At 43.8% G+C, this 20,326-nt stretch overlaps 2 protein-coding genes across 4 annotated transcripts; both read left to right on the plus strand.

Annotated features, from left to right (window-relative positions):
- Positions 1 to 4,350: 4,350 nt before the first annotated feature.
- On the plus strand, positions 4,351 to 5,484 carry uts2r3 (urotensin-2 receptor 3). Its single transcript, XM_071912803.2, has one exon. The coding sequence runs from the start codon at positions 4,351 to 4,353 to the stop codon at positions 5,482 to 5,484; it is 1,134 nt and encodes a 377-aa protein (XP_071768904.1).
- A 7,382-nt stretch (positions 5,485 to 12,866) lies between these two features.
- On the plus strand, positions 12,867 to 20,189 carry khdc4 (KH domain containing 4, pre-mRNA splicing factor). 3 transcript variants are annotated; one of them, XR_013506893.1, is made up of 14 exons: positions 12,867 to 12,995; positions 13,474 to 13,657; positions 13,758 to 13,910; positions 14,028 to 14,107; positions 14,240 to 14,292; positions 14,401 to 14,579; positions 14,896 to 15,107; positions 15,259 to 15,319; positions 15,980 to 16,037; positions 16,208 to 16,434; positions 16,893 to 17,036; positions 17,648 to 17,729; positions 17,830 to 17,915; positions 19,075 to 19,132. XR_013506893.1 is itself a non-coding variant. In XM_078286992.1 (14 exons), exons 1-14 carry the CDS (start codon positions 12,967 to 12,969, stop codon positions 19,305 to 19,307), a joined length of 1,809 nt encoding a protein of 602 aa, XP_078143118.1. In that variant the 5' UTR covers positions 12,867 to 12,966; the 3' UTR covers positions 19,308 to 20,189. The 3 variants fall into 3 exon arrangements, 2 of the variants coding, with proteins under 2 accessions (XP_078143118.1, XP_071768901.1); XM_078286992.1 differs by having other exon boundaries at positions 17,620 to 17,729; positions 19,075 to 20,189; XM_071912800.2 differs by having other exon boundaries at positions 13,782 to 13,910; positions 17,620 to 17,729; positions 19,075 to 20,184.
- Positions 20,190 to 20,326: the final 137 nt, after the last annotated feature.

The following is a 20,326-nucleotide window of genomic DNA, read 5'->3' on the forward strand; positions in this document are numbered from 1 at the left end:
TCCTATTTTGGCATGCCTGTGCCAGGTATTTGTTCAAATTCCTCACACCCCGTGGGGATAGGTATGTTCCCCCCTTGCCCCTTCCCCCTCTCGTCTTTACTGCCTGTCTCTGTCTATCTTATGTACGCCAACACATGTATGAAGCAGCCAGCATGGACTCCCTACCACTAGCATGAGGCATACAGCCTACAGATTTTAGTGGCTAGTCACCACTAAATCGTTTCCAAGTTGTTCAGCCTCTCGGAGCACAGAGTTGGCGAACCACAGCTGTGGGTTCCAGTTCTGCCTGGCCAAAAACAACTTGGTGGCTAACAAGCAATCCTAAGTTGCTTTTGATAACTGCTGAAAGACCCACTTATTCTGTGATGCTATCAGAGCTTAAAGTCGGGTCACTTATTAGTCTTACCATTTGAACTTTTCTCTGACATGTAAAAATGTTGTTACAGTCAGTCAGTACTAAACTGGATAGTTAATCTCTTCTATAATTCAGACACCAAATCGCCATATAAAGTCCCTTGCGGGAGAGCAAGACGCCTTGTGTTTGAATATGAGTCGATGTGGTATTGACATTGGGTCGGAGTTGAAGTGCGTTAGTTATTGCAGTGCTTCATGAAATGACAGCAAATAACAATGTTTCGCTGGTGTCTCAGCATGTCTGTCCGTCTGCCTTTCCCATGGAGACTCTAAGCTCTACTGAGTCATTCTGATTCTTACTGGAAGAAGCAACATACAGCTTTACATTTACACTCACGTTTTTTAAGGTTTCAAGCATAAACTCTTTTCCAGAGCAGCTTATAATAAGAGAGAGCAGGTCGGGGTTCAGTATCGTGTTCAAGGACACTTCGCCAGGACACATGGCTTTTGGGGTTTGTGGTTACAGGACAGTCTCTCTAACCACTAATTCACCTTACCGCCCTCATTTTGCTCTCTATGATTATAAAGAATTAATTGATTGAAAATTAAATAAACATGAGTCTTGATTCTACCAGGGAACCTTGGATTACCAGAGTCATTTTTACTAATGGGACCATCCAGGTCTTCTATAATCATCTATAATGGTGATGTTATTAAATTACTGTTATTAAGGACAATGCTCACCTAATTGATGCTCAATAATTTATTGCCTTTTCATTGCCAGGGATATCTGGATGATTAAATGCATAATTTTGTTTTTAGTGCCTTTGTCATTATGACTGTGAAGTTTCTGTTAACTTCACTAAGGAAGAATATCACAGGGTAAATGTTCTACCATGTGTTTTACAGTTTATGATCTTCACTACATTTTTTCTCTCTAAAGTCATCACATCAAAGTGCTTTAACAGTACTGTTAATGAATAAACCCATTCCCTGTCTTGGTGTCATACACTAAAGCACCCAGGTTAAATAAATAAATCTCAATGAATTGATAGCTTTCAAAATGTAGACCATAGTTGGCTATATCTGTGACTTATACAGCGACTGATTATTTGCCAGAATATGATGCCGCGATACCATTTATGGTCAGATGCTTGACTTTCATGGAGAATTGTTCCAGCGAGTTCATAGTGAGATTTATGCCTGGCTCAAAGGTATTGAACCCATTAGAGAGTCATCAAGCCAAGTTTGACATTTCACAAGCGTGATCAAGCTTAAATTCCCCCCCCCCCCCCCCCCCCCCCCAACTTGGCTATAAAATGAAATAATTCAAAGCACAGTCAGCACACACTATGAGGAACATCACTGGCATTTTTAAAATAACACTCAGCAAAGGCCTATAGGCTGCTGACATTGAGATGCATTTTCAGTCCTAATCCAGAGCAGTTGAAACAGTAATTAATTACCATAAAGTGCATGTCTGTGGGACTAAACTGGTTTGTCTATTACATTGCAACTCAAACTTTTCCCTAGCGACTCCCATTTAATAACATTTCTGTTGTCTGCCCCTGCTATAAATGTGGAGATAGCAGTGGAGGGTGAAATCTGAGATCAGAATAGTCATTCATATATATTCTCTTACTGTGCTACTTCTAATGAATGAAATAAATAGGCTAGTGAAATTATCCCTCATTTGGCTGGGGATCCCCTGGACCGCAGTTTAAGAGCCACTAGTCTATTATTCAGCAATACCACCACATAGGACATTTATCACTAAATAAATAGGTCAGAGATGCTATAATTGTGTAAATGTTCCGCATTGTGCAGGATAAGCCCCCTCCGCATCCCATCCCACCCCCACCTCCCCCCTGCTCCGCTCTGCTCCTCTCCCGTCGACTCAGACACATCAAAGACTGAGCTGAGGAGACGGGAGGCGCACTGAGAGAGCAGGGGAGATCAGCACAAAGTTTGGAGGAAGAATATCTCCGTACTTTCCAACTACCACCTTCTCCCGTTGAAGACAAACATAATCCTAATTTTGTTCCCAAAGAAGTGAGAGGGAATTCTACAGATGAACAAGAAAAGGAGATTTCGAAATGGAAACTGAATTTTATCATCAAACAAATCCATGGAATATTATGTTTTACAGCGACTGGAATTAAGTTTGTTTGAGGTAGGCTCAAGAAAAAAACGAATTAATCCTTGCGACTATATGCCTATTGTGTTGATTAGGCCTAGGACATTAATTTACAATTAGTCTTCTCTATTCTGTATTGGTTAAGGCCCAAACATATTTTGCGCTGGCACAAACATTTTTTTCAGGCGACATCTTAATACACAATACTAATCAATTAGAACTCAAATATACTGGGCGTAGCCAATGTTTTGTAGGCTATTAATGTAAGCCTAATTTTTTCCCCCAGTAGGCTACAAATAATTTTCACGTAGCCCATTGCACACACGATCGTGTAATGTGTCTTGTGTGTAACTGTGTGTTAACTTTTGGTTTGTATACCTACTGTATTTATAAAATAAATCTAAATATAGGCCATTAGCCTACTACATTGACATATTTGCGCCGCAATCCAAATAAAGAACTACAGAATAGATTATAGGTTAGTGAATTGGCCATTAAGGCAAATCAAAATAACTAAAAATAATGGAAACATTTTTCCCGCAAACACTGCCTGAATGAAAAGGCCGTGTGTCATGAAGATAACATAGCTGTTATTTAAAGGAACGCGTTAAGCGTACTGAGGCGCGCGGCACCGCGGGGGTCTGGCTGCTCCTCCACAGTTCAACAGTAGCTCTTAACCCCGGTGCCGCGCGGGTCACCATGTGTCATATAGGCCGTTTCTGTCTGGCACGTTTACCCCCTGTGTCTGCTTTGATGTCACTGCATATTACATTTCTCCAACAAATTACCAGAGGACTGTCAAGCACGACAACTGACAAATAAAATGACACAAAATAACATCAATTTTGATTCTCTCTTCTCCTGGAGCAGCAGAACTATGTATTAGGATATATTAGGATATGATTGGCTAAAATTTCAGTAGCCTTTAAAATTAAAATTGCAAAAGACAAGCAGGGCTCAGTGACCTGCCGTGAGTCCTCACACATCCCGTACTGACTGTCCCGCTCCCGACAATTAACAACCAGCGAGCCGGTGGAATTTCATGAACCGGTGAGGAAAATGTTCTGTAACGTTAGAAATGTGGTGACAGCGTGACGCTATGCGCTCCGGTCTCCACATCCACAGGCCCGGTGCGCAAAACGCACGACAACACAAACCTGGACATCTAAACATCTAAAACCTGAGAGTTTATGACTTGTTTGCGTTCAACATCTGAATAGGACAAATAGCTTTTTCGAGGCTTATCACACCTTTTCTTCTCCCGTGGAAGTGTTGCCCAACTGTTGACCTTAACAAGGAACAGGCCTTCAGGGGGTTTTGTCTAGATTTACAACCTTCTATTGGAGCCCTCCTACTCTGAAAATCCAATTATTTTACTAAAACCGTGACAGGCTCGCCTGGCTCCCTCAGAAACTATAAAACTGACAAGGCTATACCAACCAGTGCAGATTTGTGTAAAAACGTAAGCCATCTTGACATGATTTCCACTATAATACAGCTTCATCTATCTGGTGTCATCATTCAAATGTCTAGATAAACCATCTTCCTGCTACAACATTATGCATTCATAGATCCAAACCAACTGTTGTCCTTAATCCTTGTGTTAAATAAATGAAACTTCCAGAGACAACAGAATATAACAGAGAGGGAAATAGTTGGCAATGATTTAAACTGACAAATATCTTTTTGCTCTCCCACCTCTTTTTCCCCTTTGACCCAATCCACCCTGCCTCCCTTCCCTCTGTCTCTGCTCAAACTGCTTTTCTTACTTAACATCTCTTTATTCAAATAGTTTCTTGCCTTTTAACATTCACTGGCTGTATTCCTTGTAACTTTAAAACCTTTTATAATTTCAAACCATGGACCTCTCAGGCTCTCTGCCTCCACCCTCTCCATACACCTTCCCTTTCATCCCTAATTTCTCTTTGCCCTCCTCCTCTCCCTCCATCTCGCCATCCCCGAGCCTGGCTTCCACCGCTCTGTTCTGCTCCCTGCTTTCCCTCCTCTCCCTGCTGGGAATCACAGGGAACCTGTACACTCTGGGCCTCCTGCTGAGGCGCAGGAGAAGTAGGAGGAGACGTGGAGCAGGAGCGACCTGCTGCTTCGTAAGAATACCTGTACCATCCTGCCTCGCCAACTCCTCCCCTTCCTCCTCCCCCGTCTCCTCTTCCTCCTCCTCCCTTCACCTCCAGGTGCTGAGCCTCGCTCTTGCCGATCTGCTCTACCTTTTCACGGCTCCCTTCATTGTGTACGACAGCCTGGCGTCTGGCTGGGCCTTCGGGGAGCTGGGCTGCCGCCTCCTCCTGAGCCTGGACCTCCTCACCATGCACGCCTCCATCTTTACTCTCACTGCCATGAGTCTGGACCGCTACCGGGCCGTAGCCCATCCCCTCCACACCTCCTCCTCCAACTCCTCTGGCCTGCTGCGTGTGGGCCTGGCCTGGGGGCTGGCAGTGGCTCTCAGCCTGCCCATGATGATCACCCTGCACCTGGAGGACGGGGACAACCAGGAGGGCCAGCTGTGTGTGCCGGCATGGGACGAGCAGAGCTCCAAGGCTTATCTGAGTGTGCTGTTCTGCACCAGCATTCTCGGTCCCGGGCTGGCCATTGGAGCACTATATGCAACTCTAGGCCGCCTTTACTGGGTGTCCCAGACCCGGCCAGCCTGGGCCAGCGGGGGCAGTACTGCTTGCCCTCCCCGAGCTCCCAAATCCAAAGTCCTGCTCCTCATCCTGGGTATTGTCCTGGCCTTTTGGGCCTGCTTCCTCCCTTTCTGGATCTGGCAGCTGCTGCCTCTGTACCAGCCTGACATGCTGCGGACAGTGCCGGTGGGGACACAGGTGACGGTGAACCGGATCCTCACAGGCCTGACCTATGGTAACTCTTGTGTGAATCCATTCTTCTATACACTATTGACTGGAAAACGAAGACGTAACCGCCAGACGCTGACGTCAGCAAACCAGCTCTGCCGCAAGAGCAGTCCACTGCAGTAGAGTGTATGTCCCTCTAACAATAGAGACTATAATATGTGTTTGTGTGTGTATATATGTGTGTTTGTGTGTATGTGTGGAACGGTCCTCTATATGAATGGTGGATGTATTCCATAACAGGCACCAAAGACCATTGATTTAGCCTTAGCCTGCAGTCTAAGAGGAGCTGAGCAATAATAAATGATAGCACTTTGTATGTATTCTTTGTGAATGGACAATATTTCCTTTTAGGAGATTAAAGATAAATGCTATTTGGCTCTTTACCAGTGCAAAATGACAATCTCTGTAAGATCTGTCACCAAATTAATGCTTTATCTCCAATGTTTTTCAAATTATATTGGTCATATCAAATATAATTTCTTTAATTACTGTAGTAACAAAAAAAACATTACCACTTGGTTTTATAACAGTTTAATTATCTTATACTTTGTGACTATTGTAAAGTAATACAATGGCATTTTTTAGGCGAGTTGTTACTACAGTAATTACTTGTGTGAAGTCATGTCATTTACCCAGTAAAGTCAACAGATTTGAAAACAGAGGGGACTGGTTTAGTTTGTAAAAAGAATTGATGTCCTGTAAGATAACTTGTGCTGTATAATATCAGAGAGCAGAGTTTACGTGGCATCTTGAGCATGCACAAGCATTTCCAGCAAAATGATGATGCACTTCTGGCTGATTTTAGAGTATTATCAAAGAAAATATTTGTTTTTGAACAACTGGTTGTAACTGGTCAGGACATAGTGACATTTTTGAGCAAATTGTTTGTTGACACAATGAATTATGTTTGAGCGGTTGAACAGTCCTTGCATTGCTTCCCTTGAACCCTGACACATTTAAAACAACTGACTTTTTATCACAACCTGCATGTTGGGTTTGAAAATGTTTTTGTTATGAATCATGCAATGCTTTGCATGGCCTTAAAAAGTTTATTCTAACTGATGTTTATGATATTGCATAATATATAGCCTTGAATAAAGAGTATGCTTCACTCTGTGTCATGGGCTCTATAGCTAGAGGAGAAGATGGGGAAATGTCTTTTCTTGACCCTGCAAAAAAACACAACATAACTAAAAATTACACGTATTATGGTGTTTAAGACCATAACAGATGGGAAAAGGGGGGAAAGACTGAGCTTGACAGAAAGGGGAGAAACAGTGGTGCAGTGAGATTCGGCCAGTGGGAATTAGCCAGATAAAGTTGGTGATCCAGAGGTAAAAAGCAACAGGAGAGAAAGAAGAAGACTAAAAAGCAGATGGTGATAGGTAAGCCTAAACCCAAGACAAGTGCCGAAAAGAAGACGTGAGAGAGAAAGAGAAGTGCTGAGTGGAAGAAAATCCTTGAGTTTGCGTTCATACTTTTTGTTTGTGTGTCTGTGTCAGCATGTCTGCGACTCTAGAAGGTCTTCCCCGTCCTTGTGTATACTGGCTGTCCGGTGTTTCTGTGTCTCCCTGTAGCACGGGCCTGTCTCCGTCTGTCTGACTCAAAGGCTGCACTGTACTGTATCGCAAACCCTGCTGCTCTTTGACGCAGATGAGCAAATATTGTTGTTTGACAGAGAGGAGTGAGGTTGGGGATGGGATGATGGGACAAAGGGGTGTGGGGGGGCATTGCATGAGTGTGGAGCTTTGGTCAGAAAAATAGCGGGGGCGCATATAGGAGAAGGAGGACCAATGGTTTCGGCAGAGCGAGCAGGGTTGAGAAGAACTAGGAAACCGACAGAATGTAAACCAATAAAATAGAAAACTAGGCAAAAAGATATGCTAATGAATCATATCTTGTGAAAATCAATCAATCAATCAATCAATCAAAAACAATTCTACTATTAAGAGGTTCATGTTTAAAACCATGTTTAAAACTCCACTGAATCAATGTAACTTTTGAACAAAACATCTGTTCTTATGTATATATCAAAATAGTTGTTCACTTGGGCCTCCTGTTTACAGTGCACAAAAGGTCTGTGTGCTGATTAATGCAAACTTTCCTGAAAAATGCCCTATGCCCCCACAACAACAAAGAAATAGCACACTTTATGGAAACGCTACACTCAGCAGCTTTATCCTTTTCTGAAAAGTTGCCCAATTGTGCCATAATACAACTTCTGGTACTTTTTGATTTACTTTTGGATTTACAATGTGTTTAATGTATTTTCAGGTATATTGACACCCTATGGCATCCTTATACCTATACAAAATAAATCAAATATCTTTTGTCCCAATGTATAATGTAAAACACATGCCACATAAATGTATTAACTCCCATTAAGGCAAGAATGACATAGGACCCATATGTCAAAAACAGCAATATAGTCCTTGAAGGAAATAGACAAAACATCTGAATTAAATTCCAGATCTGCATGAGATTTTGGAAGAATAAGGGACATTGATCCACCAAGTTAAGTTTTTAATTTCATCACTGAATGTAAAAAACCGTGTCTCCTATTGCATGTGAGTAATGGTGTTTTTCTTAGTCCACTCAAATCACATAGAGGGACCATTAACCTCTATTAACTGTGGTTAACTGTTTTCATTTTGACATTTAATAACTTCTGTGTCTACAGTACATAATCCCCAGTACTCTGGTAATAAGTTGAGAAATTCCATGTTAAATGCAATGTAAAATGAGAATTTGAATTACACGAGGAAAGCAAATGTGGGTTTTGGTTTATTTATTTGCACATAAAGTGCATACATGTAGGAAAATGAAATGAAAAGAAGACAAATCAAGGGCTTCAGGAGGAGCCAAGAAACCCTTTGGGGTTTTGCTGCATTGGTAACACCAACAGGTTGAAAGGACACAGACCTAAAGCGTTTGTCAAGGGAGCTTGTGGGTTTCTTTCTACTGTGGTGCCCATTATTTCTGAGGCTGTAGGGGCCTTCTGTAGTCTCTGCTGCCCACCATGTGTTTCCATTTACCTGGCCTGCCTACCTCTGAGCAGAACGTTCCCACTGCAGTTATTATCCAGAGCTCTGTGCGGTCGCACCATGGGGGGCGCTTCTGTTGTGAAGCTAATGCAATAGCCATCCACCTCTCGCAGACAACTGCTCTGAGGCACTCTCAGCACATTTGACTTGAATCTTTTGCAGACACTTTGGAAAGCATGAGCTCTCATATGGGACTTGGTGATTTTTGGACCCCTGGGCCATACTGAAATGACAGAAGATGGAGGGTGTAACTTATATAAAGATGAAACCTATCCAAAAAAGACACTTGGCCACGCTGTGGATATTAAACCACAGAGAGTTGGTGCAATTTTGTGAGTCTGCATACTGGACAGGTTTTGGGTGTCTGTGTATTCTAAAACTCCATATATCAGATGATTAAGTTCTCCCTCAGGTCTGCTGGGATGACTGAGTGTTTGATAAACTTCAAATACGTTTTGTTTAGTCAACCCAACCAAATGGATGGAAAATATTGTCTCAGTCGGAGGGCTGGCCAATCCATAAACGGTTCGTTTATGTTGGTAGTTACCAGCGCTTGCTGACTTGCTCCAAACATAACTTTTGTCCTTCTGCTCCACAGAAACCTTTGATTTCTTCCTGAGGTGGCGGGCAGCGTCCTCCTCTTCTCTTGTCCACAGGGAGAACGAGAAGACAAATATTTTCTTTTGGGAGCATTGCTCTGTTTTACCTGAGGATTTCATAAATCCAGCACATGTCCGTTTCCTGGAATCGCCAAGCGTCTTTCCATCCCAGCGCCCCTCGCCCCGCCTGTCAGGCCCTCCTCTTGACCAGTGTTTGAGGCTGGTGCAGGTGCCCCTCCCCTGGGCAGCCTGCTCAGGAAAGCACCCTGCTGTGCAGACGAGACTCGGCCGCAGCCCGGGCCAAATTCACGCTGTGAGGTGTATAAGAGGCTCCCTTTCTCTCCAGACATACACAAAAAAGATTCCCTTAGCACTCCTCCTCCTTCCCTCCTCCAAAATTCAATCTCCCCATCTGTTTTCCTTCTCTCAATCACTCCTTCTATCCCCTACACTTTCTGCCTTGCCTATACTGTCTCTCTGTATGCTCTCACCTCATGTGACATTAGCCTTTATGAGTTTGACTCAAAGAAGGTCCATCTAGCTGTTCACTTTATGAATAACAAACACTTTAAAGGTGTACTCAAATGTTACCGGTGTAACAGAATTATCATCAACCCAGTAGTATCACAACTTTCAACAACCAGCACATGAATAGTTATATTGTAACATCGCAGCAGCTCATATCAAACAGGTTCAGGTTTATGCTACCCGCAGATGTCAACACAATAAAAAAAAAACCCTGCTTGTAATTGCTGGTTTGACGGCAAACATTCAAATCTAGGGACTGACAGTGTTTCTTTGTTCATGCCATAGCAACCCCACCGTGAGGCGCCCTCCTCCCCATCACGTCCCCTGTCTTCACACGTCCGTGTCAGCCGCCAGGATCAGGCGAGACCCAGGCTCGCATGCCTTGAAGGCCGGAGGTTACATAAACCTACATACGCATTACAGTTCGCACATGGGCTCTTACTAGGAAAGACAGTAAATACGGCACGTCTGCCCCTCTCCCTCCTTCTCTCTCTCTCTCTCTGTTGCTCCGATTCTCCGTCCTTCCCAGTCTCCTCCTCTCTCAGCACACTGCCCGTAAACAGTCATCCCCGTCAACTCAGGCGTCAAAGCTCCCCTGACCTCTGACCTTCTGACACTTCACTCATCTGAACCCCATGGTTCATGCAGGGAGAGGGCCCATCTCCGAGGAGAGACATTTTCATTCTGCACAGAACATTGCTCAATATTAGGACATAGGCCTGTGCCTCACATGTGTTTAATAATCTATTTTTTTGTTTTTAGTCATGGCTCAACGGCCTTCTATATGTAAAGGGGAATTTCAAACACGCAAATGACACCTGAGAGTGACTTCATTCAATAATGTCAAAATAAAAGTTCAAAGTGGTGAAGTTAGGGTATAAACTGTAGTAATTGTTAGTGTAAACTGTCTTGGTTCCTCAGGACAAAAAGATGACAGTAGGTTCTATAAAGCCGTCACTTCTTATATCTAAGAGTGTATAGTGTGTAGGCTACACTTAGAATTAGAGTGCCACCTGCAGGTAAAATAAAAATGAAGCTTCAAACAAAGGTGGTTTATTTGTAACCACGTTAAAGCCCGTAGTTACAAACCAGTTCATTGCATAACATCTCTCCTTGTCCTCTTCCACTCCTCAGTCTGAAGAGTTTCTGTTCACAATAATTTGCTAGTTGACAATTCAATATGTAGTACAAGTTCAAAACAAAATAAATAAGCCTACCAACGACTACTGAAAACTACAGCAACTACTTTTACTCACCAGTGACATTAATGTAGACTGCATGTCTGAACTTTGCAGACTGAATGTTCTGCCTGCTCTAATGGCCTGTGTGCTTGAAGGAGGCCCACCAAAGTCTGTAGACTGCCTTGTTCCACATCCAGCAACAATCCCTACCTGTTCCGAGCAAAGATCACAGCAATGGGGGAAGTGCTGTTGCATGTAAAAAAGTTTGGTTGGTCAATATTGCCCTTGTGGTACTGCCATTAACTTGAGTGTAATGTGTTGAAGGTTTTAGTTTCAGTAGCGATGGCTGTGAAATGGTTGCAGTTGGTCACTGTCTCTGACTTGCTCAACACGTTCTGCCTCTTGTCAGTCTTTGCACCAGCAGCCCGTCTGGCCTGGTAACTGACACATCACAGTAACCGAGTCCCCAGAGGACTCCTCCCCTCTAGAGGGCTCCACACTGCAGCACACTCTCTGTTCATCCAGTAAAGAGGCAATACTTCAAGAAGAAAACTTATTTCACTTTACTGATATGGACCTATTTATCTCCAATGTTTATAGGCAATTCAAACAAACAAAATGTATATACAACAGATGTTACTGTTAAAGCCCGTCACTCCTCGTATCAACAAATCAGATGATTAATTTGAGAGTGAAAGCCAGTGGTGTGATTGAACACTCTAATACTGAACCTTTAAAAACAAGCCATTTCCTCTCAAGTACTCCGGACAGGCCTCGATCCTAATCAAACTCAAGAAAGCAGAGTTTTCCAGGCTGTTTTCAACAACCTGGAACACAGAACAACAGAAATTCAACTAGGGCTGGTGGTTGTCCAATCTGTTGATCCATGTCCCCCCACACAGCGTTCTCACCTTCCACAGTAACCTGCACCTCCTTGGTTGTGTCTCTGTGCTCCTGGGTGGTCAGTAACTGAACACCTGTACCTGCCACAGTGGCTCTTAGTAACCTTGTCTATCAGAAAGGCCTGGGAGCCAGCAGACATGATGCTGTTGTCTCTCTCTGTGCTGTAAACCAGAGCAGGGGCTAGCTGGGAGGGCTGCTGGATGTTGTTCTCATCCTGTACCACAGCAGCCACAGAGGGCCCCCCTCCACCAGCAACAAGCCTGGGTTAGCCTTCAGGACCGCAGAGGGCACCTGGGTCAGGCCTCATCCACACTGTCAGAAGATTGTCAGGCTGCAAGGCTGACAAACTTCTGCCAAGTTCATATTTTAAAAAGTGAAGAAGGCTATTTAGCATGTTATCAACTCACAAACACCAATGTTCCCAATAGGTAGATTATACTGTAAAGATAAAGCCGGTAAGTATGAAATGTACAGGCCATGCTGAAAGAGATATTAAATATATTGGCCCCAGAGTTCACCTATGTTTTATTTAATGATAGAATCTACCATTTTGTGACTTTTGGCCAATTAGTTAATTTTTTTCTTAGATTATGTTTGACTAGCCTACAGTAAAGTGTGATGTACTGCGGGTATGCTAATTAGCTAAAATTGCCACAAACACAGCATCCCTGCCAGTTGACTTGCTACAAATGATTACTATACGAATACATTAGCTTGCATTTGTTTGTATTTTGAACAATGACACAATGCAAAACCCTCTGACAAGAAAGTCCTTAGGGATCCCAGCACAAATCAATACACAAATAAAATCCATAAACACCCCCTTTAAAAGTAATGTGTAGACAAATTTGCAAGACGCGCATAGGCTGGTAGACATTGTAATAAAGTTGTTGGAGCCTACCTTGACTATCAGTGAGAAGTCCTGTAACGTTAATTTATTTGGTCATGAGCTCCGTGCTGCTGCTCGCGGCTCCTTCACTGGAAAGTTTGACCCGACATCGCGGCCTCTGCCTCCTCTAGAGAATTCGTCAAGGGTGGCAGGGAGGCGGTGAGAGACGGGCCAGGGCAGCCAGGTGAGGCACCATCACACCTGGGCTGAGGAGGATTTTTGTGATGCTCCAAGGCGTGCTGTGCTTGGCGGGGGAAAGCTGGTATCTCGCGCCCTCTCGTGGCCTCTCGTGGCAGCATCGACGCCGAATCGAATCCTCGCAAACAACATCCACCGGAAGCGGAAACAGCTACGTAGCAGTGGCTAACAACATTTTGGACAAGCTGAGTGTAGAAGTCAGTTGGACATTTTTCATATTTATTTTTGCATTTGAGAAGAAAACGCCATAAGATAGGATATTGATGTCATTTGGTGGAACTCAAAATGGCGGGTGAGTGTGTAAATATTGACCGTTTTGTGTATTTTACTGCAGCTTTAGCCCTGCCGACCAGCTGCTTTCAGTCAGCTGGCTAGCTAACGTTAGCTGGTTAGCTTACATAATCATGGCGGAGTGTTGTAGGCTGCTGCTGCGCATTGGCTGCCGCTGGTTAGTAGTAAGATGTTCACAAAGATCTTTTCGAGAAATGCATTATGATTTATGATTAACCTATATGTGGATTTATATGAACGTTCAAAACATGCCACAACCACCGGAGGGATCAAGAAGTAAGACTCTTAAGTTAGATCACATCCCCAAAACATCAACAATAACATTAGCGAAGGACGTTAGCTGGTTAACGATAGCTAGTTTTTGAGGTAGTGTGGGACTATTAGTAACTGAATCAAACGTTAACTCAAAACCCTTCTTTTCTCCCCATTAATCAGACTCATCATTGTCTCTCTCTCTGATGTCTGTCTTTTTGTCCTAGCCGCCGCAGCAAATGGGACCAGCCCGGCCCAGGGTCTGGTCTTGGTAGGATGGGGGAGGCTGAAGCTGCACCCACTGGGGCTCTGGATGCAGCAGCTGCTGTGGCTGCCAAGATCAATGCTATGTTGGTAGCCAAGGGCAAACTCAAACCATCACAGATAGGCATCCCAGGACCACCTGATAAGGTAAGGCGCAAAATTTTACATACATCTAAATGTGTTCAGTCTCTTATGAAGGAAGGACCTGCATAATAGATTTGAGACTTTATGCTAAAGTGACATATAGCTCTCTCGTCCTTTCTTTATTCAGGCAGTGGGAGTTGGAAAGCCTCAGATGCCTACGAAAGCCAAGGATGATCTGGTGGTAGCAGAAGTTGAGATCAACGATGTGCCACTCACCTGTCGAAATCTCCTGACACGCGGTCAAACACAGGATGAAGTGAGCAGCAACACTGAGAATCAAAGCCTGTAGATTTAAATTCAGTGCTAGGCATGTGGATTATTTTCCACTGCTTTTGTGGAGTTTTTATGTGTTCCTCCTATGGTCTGTCTTCAGATCAGCAAAGTGAGCGGTGCGGCGGTTTCCACTAGAGGGCGCTACATGACAGCAGAGGAGAAGGGCAAAGCACCGGCAGGGTGAGTCCTGTCTCCTTAACACAGACTCATGAGTAACTTCTGTTTGCCATTTCAGTAACTGACCATGAACACAAGCTGATCTTCTGTCCAGTATTGTCATGTCAACACAACTTTTCTGCTCACTCCCCACAGGGATCGACCTCTGTACCTGCATGTCCAAGGCCAAACTAGAGAGCTTGTCGACCGTCAGTACTTCTCTGTTAACCTTATCTTATCTGTCATAGAATAATGAATGCATGTTTTATATAGCCTTCAGTTAGAAAGGCTAATGCTTTCTTTCGCTCTCTCTCCAGGAGCGGTGAACAGAATAAAGGAGATCATCACCAACGGTGTGGTGAAGGCTGCAACTGCCTCATCATCCTCTTCATCCTTCTCCCCCAGTGGAGCTACAGTCACAGTTTACCAGCAACATAACCCACCTCCACCCTCACTGCCCCCCATGACCCATCACAAACCACACTTTCAGTCAGGGGTAAGACAGTTCCCCTTTCTTCATTATACCTCTTGTGAACTCAGATGATGTCCATATATAAAACACAGCAATCAGGGTGGGTAGCTAACTCTTTTAGGCCATCTGCCACTTCAAAGCTTACCAGGCCATTTCAGTGTTTTGCCAGTCAAATACATTTTTAGAAAGGAAAAAAAACTTCAAATGAGAAATGGCTACCTGCCAAAGCAGCTGGTAGAGCAGACAAACTTAAACCAGTCAACATTTACCAGCTGGTGCGAACTACCCACAGTGAGGGCAATACTTAAATTTATGCCCTTATGTTGTCTTTTCCTCTCAGATGCACTATGTTCAAGACAAACTGTTTGTGGGCCTGGAGCATGCTATCCAAGGGTTTGTGGTCAAAGAGCGGGTGGAGGGTCCTGGCTGTTCCTACCTGCAGCACATCCAGGCTGAGACTGGGGCCAAGGTCTTCCTCAGAGGAAAAGGATCCGGCTGTCTAGAGCCTGCCTCCGGACGGGAGGCCTTTGAACCTATGTACATCTACATTAGGTGGGTGTGATCCTGTGAATTAATAAAGATTAGAAACCATGTTTCTCAAAGAGCTGGTGCCAGCATATGCAATAGTGTGATCTTGCTACAAAGGGTCTTTTGCAACAATGTGGGCTTTCTAGATCTGATTGCAGTCTTTTTTTCTCGTCAGTCATCCTAAACCAGAGGGACTTGCAGCAGCAAAAACCCTATGTGAGAACCTGCTTCAGACGGTGAGTAATTTCCTGATACCGTGACATGATTAACCATGATCTTTATCCAGGTGTTGCAACATTTGTGCTTTTATATTCCACCCACAAATGACATTCTGAAGTACTTTGAAATTTAATAAAATAGTGTCCAACTCCCCAAATCAAAAGCTATTGTTATTGCCAGCCCCTTCTGTTCTCAAAGCTAAAGATCATTGGCAATGAACTTGAAAAACACCTGCATTTTCTTGGTGCCATCTTCTACAGATGTACGATTTAGATTGTACCTACCAGCACATGTGGTGTCTGGTTTGTCAACTTGGTGGCCCTCAAGCTCAATAAGCTTCATGTCACCTGATTGTAGTTGTGATAATTTATAAACCACAAGTGTTGGTGGCAGCAGAGTGAAACAACATACTGCATGAGAAAAATAAAATGGCCCACTGCATGCCCTGAAGAGGGGTAGAAGGAGAATGTGTGGCACCACCACGGGGAGTAAATGAGGGGCACAGAATGATTTGACATAGACCTGAAGAGTTCTAACTATTACAGTTTTTTAAAGTAACTTTTTCCTCTGAAATACTGTTGTGCATCGTGTTCTTGTTTGTTGCTGTATAAATAGTTTTATGTTCCTTGAACTAGTTTCAAGCCTTGTCTGTAGTGGGTCTCTTTCTCTTTCTATAGGTACATGCAGAGTATTCTCGCTTCCTCAATCAAATGAGTGCTATGATGCCAACACAAGGTATACAGCAACTGCGTGTCTGTCTTTGGTCTAGATTTCGCTCTTGTTTTGGGAATATACTGTTGTTTGCTTCAGCTAAAAACCATGTCTCATTAATCACTGAATGTGGGATTTTTAGTAGCCATGGAGCGATCCTGACATGATCTGTTGCCCTCCTCTTCCTCCTCCAGGCTTCATACAGCCTCCAGTGGTGAACGGGATGCCCCCCCAGCCTCCTTACTACCCCCCTGCTGGGTTCCAGCCGGGCTTCCCCATGCCTGTACCTCCCCCTCAACCCCAACCTGTCCCCCCACCTTACACTGTGCCTCCTCCCATACCGCCCGGGGCACCCGCAGGTGTGCCCCCTCAGTATCCCCTCCATCTGGCCCCTGCCCCCGCTCCTGGCACTTTACCACAGGTAAGACTCGGGCCAACATATCCCTAATTTATATAATTTATGAAGAGTTGCATTCCAAAATGACAGATACACATTTAATGGATATCTAAAAACACATATTCTTACAAAATGATTGTTGGCACAAAAGTAAATCATATTATGGGTTACTCTCTAAGTCATCTTAACACCGTTGCTCATAAAGTTTTGTTTTTGTGGATGAAATCTGTGTTTTTGAAGTGTTGACTGATAAATTCCAGGTATATTAAGTGTTTTGAAATTAAACCTTTCATATCTTTTGTCCATCTCATAATCAGGCTCATAAAAAGCAAAGGAATTTATCATGTTTCACACGAGTTTGGAGATGATTCACCGCATGTATTTTACATGTAACCATGCATGGCGATAACTGATTGGTAATTCTAACTTCACTTATAGACACTTTATTGAATTGTTCTGATATTTCTTCTCTCTCTCTCCAGACTCTTCCTCTTGTCCCCTTCCCTCCATCGGCTGCAGCGCTACCCAAAGGTCTGCTTCCTGCCGCTCCAACCAATCCACCACAGAAGAGACGCTTCACAGAGGAGGTACCAGACGAGAGGGACAGTGGCCTACTGGGATACCAGGTGATCAGCAGCTCTCTCAGCTCTAAGCTTAGAGACCCTCATCGCTCTTTCCTTGTGTTTAGTTTTCACTTTAGTTTTCTCCTCTCAGCCTCATGGCTCCCCTCCCTTGTTATTCCTGTTTTTTGTTTGTCTCTCTGCGCTTTTACTATTGGGCAGTATGCCTCCTGTGAGTCGGGTTCGTCAGTTGCTATTCTGTCTTCACAGTCTGCAGTGTATCTGTTTGTTAAGACCATTTTATCCCCTGTCCCTTCTACAGATTCATAAGAGTGAATGTTTTATGTATATGGTTTGAGATTATCGTGGGCTGTTTCTTGTTAATTCACTCATGTGTTTCTGATGGAAATATGGAATTTCAGCAAAAGGTATTATTTACAATTAGGTTAATGTATTTTTTGTAGTGGCAGAAAAAATATATTGTAAACAAAGACTTGCAGTTGAGTATTAGAATAACCTACAATGACAAATCTTATCAGTTTGTTGATAGTGCTATAGTTATGAGTCATATTTGTCAGCACAGATGTTTAGATAAAGGGTTTAGTTGAGGATGTCTGCTAATCGTGCCTGTGTGTTTTTCTGCTCATAGCATGGACCCATTCATATGACTAATTTAGGTGCAGGCTTCCCAGTGGGAACCCCGGAGACTACAGGACCCCCACCACCGAGTTCCTCTGGCCCGCCGAGTGAGAGGGACAGGTACAGAGAAGTGTTTTGGTTTTTTGGGGGGTTTTTTTTGGATGTGCAAGGGTCAAGAGTCATAGTTGACTCACACTCTGTCTCTCTCTCTGTTCTCCAGTAGGCAGCTAATGCCTCCACCACCCATGCCTGTGAATGGAGTGAGACCCAAGATGGAGGAGAGGAGGGCACTGCAAGGCCCTCTGGGTAAGGGCATTATCCCATGGATTGACAAATCCCTGCCCCAAACCCACAGTTCCTGATTGTGGACTGTGCCCCATCATCTCACCCTGGACCCATGTATGGCCTTAATGTAAAGCAGCGAAGAGTAGAATGTTAAATTCTCCCACTTGTCCAGGGACTGCGTTTTGTTTTCGGTGGTTTTATTAAAGATAAAGAGAAGATTTGTGATTAGGTATATCTTTTACACGAAGCTCCGGTAGTCCTTGTAAATATGCTGTTTTCTCATTGATGTGATGAGACAAATAGTTGGCCCAGGAAGGTTCGATTTTTGCCGGTCTGGAATATAGAATCGCTCTGTTCTTCTGGACGTTAGCCTGTTAGTCCGTAACCCCAACCCCCCACACACACACACACACACACACACACACACACACACACACACACACACAGAGACACCCTCAACATCAGAATGGCCCTTATGATTCTTATGATTCTTACAGGACTCTGCAGCCGTGACTTGAAATCTCCAGATAGTGAGGTGGAGCTATGAGTAAACTTCTTTTGACCACTATTCTCTGTTCAGTTCTTTGAAAATAAGTCTAGGGATAAGGCTTAAGACTTTCTTTGCCATTGGACCCCCCCCCCCCCCCCCCCAGCCCCCCTTTGACGAGCTGTTCCATTCCACCTTACAGTCCCTTTCTGATGACATCATCAGTCTGGAGTGTCTGTAGTTTGTATGCTTTCCTCACTAACGAGAATCTCTCTTGTTTTTGTGTTTTCTCTTTTTCTCTGTGTTTTTCTTCTCTTCCATGTATCTCTGGGGTGATGCTGGATACTGATTGGGGGTGGGGCACGACTCTTCCTGTGATGCTGTCCTACCGCTCGATTGGACGGCCCTAACACTGTCGCTCCCCACCAACCAATGGCTGCTTTCGACCAATGCCCCTCCTCTACTCCTCTGCTGACAAACTATGACTGAAATCTATTAACAATTTGTCTCTCCCAAAATGTGTTTGTACGTAATTAACTTGCACCTGTCTTATTTGGAACATATGTGGTTGTCTATGGTCGTTGCTGTTTCTTTGTTTTTGTGTCTGTTTTTCTCTCTCCCCATCTTCCTCTCCCTCTGTCCAAATGTGCCATCTTCTTTCTCCCTTCCCCCACCTCCCCCTCTTACTTTCAGAGCCCTCAGTGAAGCGAATGAAAACAGGTTTGGTGGCGTACGCTGGCGACTCCTCTGATGAAGAGGAAGACCACTCCACCCCCAAAGCCTCGGGGCCAGGTAACCCTGGGGCCGTTCCCCCCATCCCCACCTCCTCAGGCTGGACACAGGGGTACCGCTGCCCTCCTCCGCCACCCCCTCGTGCTAAAACACAGGCACAGCAGCAGCCCATGCCTTTCTGGATGGCACCTTAAGACGGGATGGGGCCCAATGCAAAGCTAACCCCCCCTCAGTGCTTTGTGCAGCCCTGTCCTACAGGATGTTGACCCAAACTGAGCCCATCTCTCAACACTCATCACCCATTCCTTGATTTTCTTCTATCACATGGATGACTTCATTAACAACTACATGTTGTTCACAGCATCATTTTAGTACTTGGGTCCAAATGGATATTGCTGACGTTTTAGAAAGAAAACATGTTTGGGTTTCCTCTGTGCAGATGCTATAGTTTGAAGAAGATGAACATTTGCAAGTCTGATACCCCAAACTATTGTGCATTCATAGATGGTCAGTTGAGTGATATTCTGCCTCCAGTTTTATTTGGTTTGGAATGATACCCATGCCAGATGAAGTGTTTGAATATAGTTTCTTTGTAAAAAAACAAACAAAAAAAAAACAGTTTCACCAGGTAATGATGTTGTACATCACTGACCACCTTTTCATTTTTATCCCCAGTACAACTTTTCCTACTTTCTCAACCCCCTTTCCTTTCCCTGTCCAAATGTGTGATACCATCCTTTGCTATTCTTGACTCTTTTTGTACAGATCATATTGGACTAATGTGTAGTAAACCAATTGAATTTATTTCATGCTTTTGTGAAATAAATAAACTTAATTTATTGCTGTGTTTCAGTCTCTGTTTTTCATTGTCTCGTGTATTTTTCTTATGTGGATGGATGATAGTCTATTCTGTCAGAGTCTGGAATATGCAAAAGGATCATTATCAGTCGAGTCTGTTACATCTGCCAAATATCTGAGCTGTCAGCACCTCTGTATGTCAAACTATAGATTCATTGGCAAACTGTTAATGCATAATTTATGATACAAAATACACTACTCATCCCCATGTCAAAAAACAGCCAGCATGATGACAGCAGTTTTTGCAATGATAAATATCAAAGACAAATTGAAGGAAACGGCAGCACAAACGTGTGTAATATAGCGTAAGAATTCATAAGACTTGCACTGTGCATAGTGTAAGAACAGAACAAAA

The sequence above is a fragment of the Centroberyx gerrardi genome, chromosome 12, assembly GCF_048128805.1.
Source record: "Centroberyx gerrardi isolate f3 chromosome 12, fCenGer3.hap1.cur.20231027, whole genome shotgun sequence".
NCBI lineage: Eukaryota > Metazoa > Chordata > Actinopteri > Beryciformes > Berycidae > Centroberyx > Centroberyx gerrardi.

What these genes read in the sequence shown, in the direction of transcription:
- uts2r3 (XM_071912803.2), top strand. Translation starts at nt 4,351, where the DNA reads ATGGACCTCTCAGGCTCTCTGCCTCCACCCTCTCCATACACCTTCCCT.
- khdc4 (XM_078286992.1), top strand. Translation starts at nt 12,967, where the DNA reads ATGTCATTTGGTGGAACTCAAAATGGCGG. An exon ending in CCTATGTACATCTACATTAG is followed by an intron (nt 15,108 to 15,258) that starts GTGGGTGTGATC and finishes TTTTCTCGTCAG; the next exon opens with TCATCCTAAACCAGAGGGAC. An exon ending in GGCACTGCAAGGCCCTCTGG is followed by an intron (nt 17,916 to 19,074) that starts GTAAGGGCATTA and finishes TCTTACTTTCAG; the next exon opens with AGCCCTCAGTGAAGCGAATG.